Raw genomic sequence first — 12,069 nt, 5'->3', positions numbered from 1 at the left:
ACTTGAAGGTAATATTTTGACTTGAAGAATAATATTTGGACTTGATGGAGATATTTGGACTTTAGCTCTTGATCGCGACCCATGAAAGTTATATCTGATGTTTCTGTCTCGAGAAATTGATATAAAACTGTGGTAAAATTATACGAAAATTCATATATATACAGTTTTATAAAGAAATAGTAGGCTTAAACAAATCATATTAAGCAAATACGCAACCAATCTGAAAACAAAGATATTCCAGTAAATTAGGTTTTCTCCAATTATTATTTATAATTTTTATTTTTATTATTAATAGATATAGTTGATAATATTATTTATAAGTACGTATTACGTCACCAGAACTCCCACCAGTGATAGACCAGTAAGTGGTCACTTGTCTCTATTTCTGTATCACGTGACCAGTATACTTCACTCTCATTGGTGGGAGTTCTTGTGACGTTATACGGAATTGATAATAATATTATCAATTATATCTATTAAAAACAAAAATAAGAATTATAAAATCATAATTGGAGCAAACCAAAGTAAAGATTAGTTGTGTTTTTGGTGAATATGATCTGTTTAAACTTACTATTTCTATACAAAATTGTATATATATGAATTTTCGTATAAAATTGACACAGTTTTATATCAATTTCCTGAGGCAGGAACATCAGATATAACTTTCGTGGGTCGCGATCAAGAGCTAAAGTAATTAGCTTTCAACCTATACCCCCTTTTATTTTTCCTTTACAGTTCCTTTAATATGAGATATTTCAGCCTGAGAACGTGGTGTGTACACACAAAGACAGCAACTCCTTGAAAATCATAGATTTTGGTCTCGCTAAGAAGATGTTACCCGAAGAAAAGGTTTGTTTGAAGACTAGTTGTTTGTTGTGTTTTTACCTAATTATTTGTTGAATGTTTGGTGCCAAACTGGTTGTTTATGATGCAGGTATATGATGTATTGCCCAATATATACAATAGTAATCACAACATTCACTTCTACATATGCATCATGCAATTACAATGCATTTTTATTTTCATTTTAAAGGGACTGTTTGCAAAAAAGCCCTTGTTTGTTATTTCAAGTTTGTTACTCAGCGCTATTAGTTGTGAGTGAAAATGTTCCTTCGTCTTACATTAATTGAATCTAAGAATTTTATAAAACTTTTTTTTGACATTAAAGTCAGAATTAACTTATTTATTAAATTTGACACTTACGTTGAACTCTAATCTTTCTGTATATAACCCTAGACCTGCTTTAAGGTACGTATAAAAACATGTCACGTTTAAACCCTCACAGGGATCCAAAGGTTGCGAGCTCTAACCCAAAAAATATTGAGAATTTTGTCAATTACTTCTTAAAACTAAAGCAGGAGCCTATAATAAAGAATATGCAAGTCAATGAGGTTAAATGAAAAACCATTAATGCTTTGCGAAACTTTAAATTCGACCCAGCCTTAAAACTTAATACAACTCTTTTCAAATTAGCCTGGATCTTTGTGCCCTAGCAGATAATCTGTACCATGAGCACTCTGTGACATGGGACAAGTGTTTCATGCTTAGGTTTGACAGTGCCTTTTATATGTAAACCCAGATAGGCAGACAAGATATGCAGATAGATAGATACCAACATAGATACACATAAAGATATATAGATGCATCAGTATAAATATAGAGATATAAAATATCAGAGTAATAGTCTAAGATAGTTAGGGTAGACTGCAGAGTTGTTTAATAAAACTGCATTTTTACTTCGTCAATTGGAAAATTTCTTTTTTCGTAAAGGAATTGAGTCTTTGTCGTAAACTCCTATTTCTAATTCCCATATATTTGCAACCCAATGTCTTACACTTTAGTTATTTCAAACTATGAATTATGCTAGATCAAATAATCTAAGTTTGAAATATCAAAGGTTTACACCATGAGTTTGCAAAGATATAGGGATAACCAAATTTGAATTCCTATTGACAATTTTTGGAAAGAAAGATGTCAAGATTGACTGAAGATTGAACTATTTTGCCAACCGGTTTATCTATTTAAGTAAAGTAGTAATCTCTGTTTGTCTATTTGTCAGTTTGGATGTTTAATCATAATTCATGAACCCCTTGATTGATTCGCCTCAATCGGGGTACTCGGTAGAAGTACGGAAATGTCCTTAAAAGTTCTACCATGATTAGGTTGACTTTTATAGGTTCCAAAGCTAGTATTTATATCAAGTGGTAATCTTTTTGTTAATCAGTGGCCGAATTTAATGAATTTGAGCGGCGGGTTAAATTTAAGCCACGGCTTAAATATGGTTGGTTCCACTTAAAATTGTATCAAATGTTTCAAGATTTAAGCTGGCGCTTAATTTAAACCGGGGTTTGGCAGATTTAAACCGCTGCTCAAATTCTTTAAATTCCATCTCCGTTTGTTTATATGTCCGATCATAACTCATAAACCCCTTTGTTTGGTTTGCCACAATCTCTTCTAAAGTATCAATTCCCTATGTTTTCTTTCCTACTAAACATGGATGTATTGAAGTAGTAAAATTGTCCAAGATATAATAATGCATATTTAATGTAATTTAAGCATCTAGGTGGGAGAAAAAATTGTTTGCGTTTGATTTTTGATTAAATATTTCAAAAATTGAAATGATTAATAAAATCTTTAATTTGTTCAGGCAGCTATGTCGAGGAGTAGATTATCTTCATTCAAAACAAATTGTTCATTTGGACTTGAAGGTAATATTTAGACTTGAAGGTAATATTTGGACTTGAAGGTAATATTTGGACTTAAAGAATAATATTTGGACTTTATGGTAATATTTGGACTTGAAGGTAATATTTTGACTTGAAGGTAATATTTAGACTTGAAGGTAATATTTAGACATGAAGGTAATATTTGGACTTGAAGGAGATATTTGGACTTTATGGTAATATTTGGACTTGAAGGTAATATTTAGACTTGAAGGTAATATTTGGACTTGAAGGTAATATTTTGACTTGAAGAATAATATTTGGACTTGATGGAGATATTTGGACTTTAGCTCTTGATCGCGACCCATGAAAGTTATATCTGATGTTTCTGTCTCGAGAAATTGATATAAAACTGTGGTAAAATTATACGAAAATTCATATATATACAGTTTTATAAAGAAATAGTAGGCTTAAACAAATCATATTAAGCAAATACGCAACCAATCTGAAAACAAAGATATTCCAGTAAATTAGGTTTTCTCCAATTATTATTTATAATTTTTATTTTTATTATTAATAGATATAGTTGATAATATTATTTATAAGTACGTATTACGTCACCAGAACTCCCACCAGTGATAGACCAGTAAGTGGTCACTTGTCTCTATTTCTGTATCACGTGACCAGTATACTTCACTCTCATTGGTGGGAGTTCTTGTGACGTTATACGGAATTGATAATAATATTATCAATTATATCTATTAAAAACAAAAATAAGAATTATAAAATCATAATTGGAGCAAACCAAAGTAAAGATTAGTTGTGTTTTTGGTGAATATGATCTGTTTAAACTTACTATTTCTATACAAAATTGTATATATATGAATTTTCGTATAAAATTGACACAGTTTTATATCAATTTCCTGAGGCAGGAACATCAGATATAACTTTCGTGGGTCGCGATCAAGAGCTAAAGTAATTAGCTTTCAACCTATACCCCCTTTTATTTTTCCTTTACAGTTCCTTTAATATGAGATATTTCAGCCTGAGAACGTGGTGTGTACACACAAAGACAGCAACTCCTTGAAAATCATAGATTTTGGTCTCGCTAAGAAGATGTTACCCGAAGAAAAGGTTTGTTTGAAGACTAGTTGTTTGTTGTGTTTTTACCTAATTATTTGTTGAATGTTTGGTGCCAAACTGGTTGTTTATGATGCAGGTATATGATGTATTGCCCAATATATACAATAGTAATCACAACATTCACTTCTACATATGCATCATGCAATTACAATGCATTTTTATTTTCATTTTAAAGGGACTGTTTGCAAAAAAGCCCTTGTTTGTTATTTCAAGTTTGTTACTCAGCGCTATTAGTTGTGAGTGAAAATGTTCCTTCGTCTTACATTAATTGAATCTAAGAATTTTATAAAACTTTTTTTTGACATTAAAGTCAGAATTAACTTATTTATTAAATTTGACACTTACGTTGAACTCTAATCTTTCTGTATATAACCCTAGACCTGCTTTAAGGTACGTATAAAAACATGTCACGTTTAAACCCTCACAGGGATCCAAAGGTTGCGAGCTCTAACCCAAAAAATATTGAGAATTTTGTCAATTACTTCTTAAAACTAAAGCAGGAGCCTATAATAAAGAATATGCAAGTCAATGAGGTTAAATGAAAAACCATTAATGCTTTGCGAAACTTTAAATTCGACCCAGCCTTAAAACTTAATACAACTCTTTTCAAATAAACCTGGATCTTTGTGCCCTAGCAGATAAACTGTACCATGAGCACCTTGCAGGCCTAAACCTGGATCTTTGTGCCCTAGCAGATAAACTGTACTATGAGCACCTTGCAGGCCTAAACCTGGATCTTTGTGCCCTAGCAGCTAAACTGTATTATGAGCACCTTGCAGGCCTAAACCTGGATCTTTGTGCCCTAGCAGATAAACTGTATTATGTGCACCTTGCAGGCCTAAGCCTGGATCTTTGTGCCCTAGCAGATAAACTGTACTATGAGCACCTTGCAGGCCTAAACATAATTGCGTATTTAACATTTAAAGTTTCCTTCTTATATATTCAATACAATTTATGTAAAGGAACTGAAACTCCAAAGATTTAAAGATTTGAAAATTTGAAATGTGTTACCGCATTCTTTTCATGAACATTCTCTTTAATATAAAACTGCCTCTTTGTAAGCATACAAATGCCTAATTGGAGGCATTTATAATCAAGGATTTATGAAGCATTTAACACTTCACTATCTCGAGGTTTACTATTCATAATTTGCTGGAATTAGGTTTATGTAGCGTTAAATTTTAAGCTCTATAGAAGGAACGTGCGTTCGCGTTAAATTTTTCCATGAACATTTTTGCAATCATTTTTAACCGTTGAATTTTTAACAAGTAAAATATCCCAATCTTCATTTTTTAAAATCTTTAGATCTTTAAATCTGGATTTAAAAAAAATCTTTTTTTTCCCTCAACTTGTTATCCATCATGGTCATGATTATGTCAATTTTGAGTTATTTGGAAAGAAATTGTCAATGAAAGAATTAAAACGAAATAGTATCTTCAAAAATGAGTAGAAAACTAAAAAACAATCATAGTTATCATTCAAAAAAGCTTGTAAACCTGGAAAAAAGCTATTTCATAAAAAATTTAACCTTTTCTTCATTTTAGGCTCATTTTCGTCTAAACTATCTATCTATCTATTTTTATCTATTTTTCATATTTAGTTTAAAATGATGGGAGGAACCCCTGAGTTTGTTGCCCCTGAAGTTGTCAACTATGAGTTTATAGATTTGTCTACAGGTAAATTATATCGCTAAGGTCTGTAGATACCAAGATACCGACCTTTATTAGGTTTAATGGTTGTTAAGTCTATATTGGGATTGGGAGAAAAACTTTAATTTTGTCATCACCGATTTTTTGTGCAATCTTAGACACATAGTCAATGAATATAGTATGTAGGAGCATTTATAGCTTTGTTTACAAATAAAGTGTACTGCAATTTCCGGGAGGAATTAAAAACATAGTGCTGCAGATTCGACTGAGCTTTGTTTACATTTCTCCCAGAAACTGCAGTTTTCCCTATTGTAAACAAAGCTTTGGTAGTTCCTGCAGGCATATTTCTTGGGCAAATATAGAGTTTTAGGTATAGTAGGTTTTTTATTTTGTGTTATTTTGTATCTTGTATATGTATTGCACTTTTTAAATAATCATTATTTTTACCACGGTCACAGCATCTTAATTCTAACAAATACTGAACGTTACAACAAATTCTGAACAACCAAAACCCATTTTAAACGCAAAATGTTTATAACTATTTTTAAAAATATTGCTTTTTAGATATGTGGTCGGTTGGAGTTATCTGCTATATTCTTCTCTCTGGATATTCACCTTTTATGGGGGAAACTGATTCAGAAACGTTCTCTAATATTTCAAGGTATTTTTCTAATTTTTTAAGGTATTTTTCTAATATTTCAAGAAATTTTTCTAATTTTTTAAGGTATTTTTCTAATATTTCAAGGTAATTTTCTAATATTTCAAGGTATTTTTCTAATATTTCAAGGTATTTTTCTAATTTTTTAAGGTATTTTTTTAATATTTCAAGTTATTTTTTCTAATTTTTTAAGGTATTTTTCTAATATTTCAAGGTATTTTTTCTAATTTTTTAAGGTATTTTTCTAATATTTCAAAATGTTTTTCTAATATTTCAAGGTATTTTTCTAATATTTCAAGGTATTTCTCTAATATTTCAAGGTATTTTTCATTTTTCAAGGTAAGTCTTTAATACTTTAAGGCATTTCTCTAACATTTCAAGGTATTTCTTTAGTATTTTAAGGTATTTCTCTAATATTTCAAGATATTTCTCTTTTCAAGGTATTTTAAGGTATTTCTCTAATATTTCAAGATATTTCTCTTTTCAAGGTATTTTAAGGTATTTCTCTAATATTTCAAGATATTTCTCTTTTCAAGGTATTTTAAGGTATTTCTCTAATATTTCAAGATATTTCTCTTTTCAAGGTATTTTAAGGTATTTCTCTAATATTTCAAGATATTTCTCTTTTCAAGGTATTTTGAGGTATTTCTCTAATATTTCAAGAAACTTCTCTTGTAAAGGTATTTTAAGGTATTTCTCTAATATTTCAAGATATTTCTCTTTTAAAGGTATTTTAAGGTATTTCTCTAACATTTCAAGAAACTTCTCTTTTTAAGGTATTTTAAGGTATTTCTCTAATATTTCAAGATATTTCTCTTTTCAAGGTATTTCAAGAAATTTCTCTTTTCATGGTATTTCAAGGTATTTCAAGATATTTCTCAAATATTTCAATATGTCTACTGTCTAGTGTAACCTATGATTTTGACGAGCCTGAGTTTGATGATATCTCTACAAATGCTAAGGTATTGGGGAAAGATATATAACAATTACCAAATGAGTCTTTACACCAAAATCCCTATATTTTTTCAACCTGATGGTGTAATACTTTAATATTTCAAACTCATTTGAAATGTCTAAGGTCTGCGACATTGGGTTGCTAAGATTAGAGAAAGAGAGTTTTGGGCAAAGACTCAATTTCTTTAATATTTATTGATAAATATTAAATTTAATATTAATTTAATATTAATTCCTTTATAGTCTATTTTATACAGATTTTATTCACCTGAGAACTTACCTTGCTATAAAAATAGTTGCGATGAAAGAAATCCTGGAATGATATTGAAATGTACTATGCAGGGGCACTTAAACATCACCAATACCTTTCAGATGATTGATATATTGAAGAGATTAAAAAGATTAGGTTGTTATATAATATCAAATAAAGAATTGATAAAGGAATTGAGTCTTTGCCACAAGCTCTGCTTTTCTAAACCATATATCTTTGGATTCCAAATGTCGTAGACCTTAGATATTTCAAACTATGAATTCTGTTAGATAAAATAAAGTAAGTTTATTGATATTGATTGGGTGGATTATACATGGGACATCAAAGTGATGTCCCAATCAGACTCCCAAGAATTCGAATAATTTGGAGTTTCCAAATAATTATATTTACATTCAGAACACCAAAGTATTGAATTTTGAATAATTGGGCAAACAAAAAATAATATTGCATTACAAATTAATCGGTACACCCAAATAATGGTATTTGGATATCTGGGTCACCAAAGTATTAATGTTTTGATTATTGGGACACACAACTAATCGGTATCCCCGATAATGATATTTAGATATTTGGGACACCCAAGAAATAATGTTGAGATAATCGAGACACACAAGAATTGAAATTTGAATAATCGGAACATAAAAATAATGATATTTCTAAATGAGTAAGAACCAATTGATAATATTTGCATACATGGAGACCCAAATAATAATGTTTAATTAATCGGGACACGCTAATAATGATATTTGGATATTTGAACACCCAAAGCTACAATGACGTTTGTATAATAGGGACAGCAAAGTAATGAAATTGGTATTGTATGTATATGAATAAGGTTGGAAAGAATGGGGTATAAAACGCTGTTAGGTCCTGGTGGTGGTAGGCGCTATAATCGGTTCGTAAAATTATATCGACAATTTTATTGGTGATGGGGAACAATTATCTAGACAGTAATAGTTCTATTAAGCGATATAACACACACGATGGGAGTTTATTTAGTATACTTCTAGTATATATATATATACTTTGCTTGTCCGGGTGTCTGTCTGTTATGGTGTTTGATTTTTTGTGCGTATCTAATAAACGTCGAAACGGCTGAACCGATCGGGCCCAAATTTTGTGTGGTACCTCACATGACCCCAGGGAAGGTTCATGGATGATTAAAGTTTCAAAAATTGGCCACCAACAAAATTCAATTTTCATTTAATTTTGAAAATCCACGAAATTTTTTTTTGTAAAATTCGCGAACTTTTTTGTTTTTGTTTTTCAATGTACACAAAGAGAAAATGTTCACAATTGAAATGGAAGATGTGTGCAAGCCGCGAAGCGCCCAGGAAGCCTAGTCTCAATACAAAAATACAAGGGGGTTTATTCTGTATGTATACTTCTTAATACAAGGGGGTTTATTCTGTATGTATACTTCTTAATACAAGGGGGTTTATTCTGTATGTATACTTCTTAATACAATAAAGCAAGGGGGTTTATTCTGTATGTTTACTTCTTAATACTATAATGCAAGGGGGTTATTCTGTATACTTCTTAATACTATAATATAAGGGGGTTTATTCTGTATGTATACTTCTTAATACTATAATACAAGGGGGTTTATTCTGTATACCTTTTAATACAATATACAATGGGGGTTATTCTGTATGCATACTTCTTAATACAATAATACAAGGGGGTTTATTTTGTATACTTCTTAATACAATAATGCAAGGGGGTTTATTCTGTATACTTCTTAATACTATAATACAAGGGGGTTTATTCTGTATACCTTTTAATACAATATACAATGGGGGTTATTCGGTAAGTATACTTATTAGTACAATAATACAAGGGGCATTTTTGTGTATGCATACTTCTTAATACAATAAGCAAGGGGGGTTATTCTGTATGTATACTTCTTAATACAATAATACAACGGGGTTTATTCAGCAATCAACTTCTTAATAAAAAAAACTTTATTCATAATAAAGCGAAACCGGGGTTTTGCTAACTTTTATTTTCTTAGTAAGTAAAACTTTTGCTTTATGTTTGAGTGTTTTTTTGGCCTTTTGATTAAATACTTTTTGCCTAACCCCCAAAACATTTAATAACTACAACAGAAATCTTTTGAAGAGTTAAAAAAAAATATTTTTTTCTTCTATAATTTTCAACCTTTTCTAACTTCAGGATTTTATTCGGCGCCTCCTCTTAAAGAATCCGAAAAACAGAATGACCGCAAAAATGGTTTGTTCTTTTAAAAGTGTTTATCTATTATGTATCTGTTCATTTGATTAAATAGCTTTTTATATCATTTTTAGCGTTATCTGTCTATTTTTTAATGTCTACCATTTTATCTAATTTAGTTGTTTTTCTTGATTTCTTTGATTTTTTGTTTATATGTTCATCTAATTATCTTTTTTATGTAATCATCTGGTTTATGTAATCATCTGGTTTTGTTTTTTCATTCTTTTCCAGGTTTTATTTTTATTTTTATCTTATATTTGCTCTCATTACTGATTTTTTACTAAACTTGTTATCTATTTAATAAAATAATATTTCTATATCTATTTATCTTTATACTTTATTTTTCATCTAAATAATATCTATTATTTTTCTATTTTTCTATCTAGTGCCTAGATGATCCTTGGTTACTGGAAAAGGATATTGGAAGCAATGTGCTAAAAACTGATAATCTTAGGTAACACTTCTTATTCTTTATCCTACACAATGAAAGATCTTGCATTGGCAAATACATTTTTATCATCGCCCCCCTGCATAATGTCTTTCTGTTTCATAATTTAAAATATTAAATAATTTAAAAAGTGACCTGACTATGTTTCTCTCTATTATGGTCCTAGAAATCGTTATCTGAACAAGGACAACTGGTGCACCTCCCTCTTATTATTTTCAACCTAATAGCTTGTCTAATCCTTGGAAAGAAGGGGGGATACTAAAGTTAGAAAATATTGAAAGGAAATGTTATGAGGAAGAAAGGGGGGATACTAAAGTTAGAAAATATTGAAAGGAAATGTTATGAGGAAGAAAGGGGGGATACTAAAGTTAGGAAATATTGAAAGGATCTGTTATGAAGAAGAAAGGGGGGATATTAAAGTTAAGTAATCCCTCCCCTTCTCCTTTCCATCTTAACCCTTTACCTTTTCTTAATTTATCTTTCCAGTTTTTCTGAAATCCTTTTCCTTTTCCCCTAACTTTTTTATCCCTTTTAATCCGCTTCCCTCCTGCCCCCTCCCCCTCGGTCCCTGCACGTCCCCCTACCCTCTATCTTTTTCTATCCCTAACTCCCAACTTCTATTTGCAGGTTAAAATTACACAATCAAAAAAATGAATTAAAAAAAATATTCGTTTTAACCTATTGAACTACGCATCTTTGAATACGCGTATACGCACAAAAGGTTTAATTGGTTGATGCTTAGATGAGAATATGCCTGATATGCGTATAATAATTGGAATTTACAAGGGGTTATTCTTCTCTCTCTAAGGATAGATTAACCTCTGTTTGAACTGGGTTAACGTCACCAAATATTACCATTTGCAGTCTTCACAAGAAAACTATAATGTTTTATCAGATTAAAGGGACTGTACAGAGATTATAATACTGTATCAGATTAAAGGAACTGTACTGAGATTATAATACTGCATCAGATTAAAGGAACTGTACTGAGGTTGAGTTTGTTTTTAATCTTTGTAAAGAAACAATCTCAAGAACTGACGAGGGTCAACCCAGACCGAAATATATTTTCAATAAATGTGGAACTAACACCTACTTTTTTACTCTACAGAGGTTTGGTCCATCACCATCACTGAATTCTAAATCTGAGATTATTATACTGTATCAGATTAAAGGGACTGTACTGAGATTATAATACTGCATCAGATTAAAGGGACTATACTGAGATTATAATACTGTATCCAATTAAAGGGGCTGTTCTAGAATTATTATATTGTATCCAATTAAAAGGGTCTTTTCTAGAATATGGTAAAGAATTATAAAAAAAAAAATTTCTTGTCAATTTACAAACAACAACGTAGAAAACACTATATATATATATATATATAAATATATATATATATATGTGTATATATAATCGAAGTTTGTTTAATATTTTATTTTTATGTTAGTTTTTTTGCAAATAAAATTCACTGTGACAGTAAAGATCTGAGGTGATTGCTTCACCATGAATTATGTATAGTTTCAGATTTCACAAAGACCTATCTAATCTTTTGAATTAAATTATTTTACAATTGTTTTTATTTACATTTTTTGAACCAGTTTTAATTAAATGATTAAAGAAAAGCAACTAAATTAACAATAATGAATTTGACAAAAATAAAAAAATATTGGAAAAATATTAAAATATGGAAATATTGTCATGAGGAAAAATGGGGGGTTATTAAAGCTTAGAACTATTAAAAAGGTTTGATAATGAGGGGAAAACTAAAAGATAGGATATATTGAAAAGGTATGTTATGAAGAAGAAAGGGGGATACTAAGGTTAGGGAATATTGAAAGGAAATGTTATGAGGAAGAAAGGGAGGATACTAAAGTTAGGAAATATTGAAAGGGTCTGTTATGAATAAGAAAGGGGGGATACTAAAGTTAGGAAATATTGAAAGGGTCTGTTATGAGGAAGAAAGGGGGATACTAAAGTTAGAAAATATTGAAAGGAAATGTTATGAGGAAGTAAGGGGGGATACTAAAGTTAGGAAATATTGAAAGGGTCT

General features: G+C 30.1%; 1 protein-coding gene across 2 annotated transcripts in view; it reads left to right on the top strand.

The window, feature by feature from the left end:
- The window catches only part of LOC111701334 (myosin light chain kinase family member 4), a 39,397-nt gene that overhangs the window by 21,097 nt on the left and 6,231 nt on the right, over positions 1-12,069 (top strand). Inside the window, exons 7-13 of one of the 2 annotated variants that reach the window (XM_023472579.1) lie at positions 2,648-2,708; positions 3,708-3,797; positions 5,407-5,482; positions 6,020-6,116; positions 7,021-7,075; positions 9,514-9,570; positions 9,957-10,024. In XM_023472579.1, the coding sequence (XP_023328347.1) occupies positions 2,648-2,708; positions 3,708-3,797; positions 5,407-5,482; positions 6,020-6,116; positions 7,021-7,075; positions 9,514-9,570; positions 9,957-10,024 (504 nt within the window). The remainder of the gene's footprint in view (positions 1-2,647; positions 2,709-3,707; positions 3,798-5,406; positions 5,483-6,019; positions 6,117-7,020; positions 7,076-9,513; positions 9,571-9,956; positions 10,025-12,069) is intronic. The other variant, XM_023472580.1, reaches the window with a different exon arrangement.

This window comes from Eurytemora carolleeae, unplaced genomic scaffold (genome assembly GCF_000591075.1).
Source record: "Eurytemora carolleeae unplaced genomic scaffold, Eaff_2.0 scaffold118, whole genome shotgun sequence".
NCBI classification, from domain to species: domain Eukaryota; kingdom Metazoa; phylum Arthropoda; class Copepoda; order Calanoida; family Temoridae; genus Eurytemora; species Eurytemora carolleeae.
Note: the sequence above shows the minus strand (reverse complement) of the source record. Positions and strands in the feature narration are given on the sequence as shown.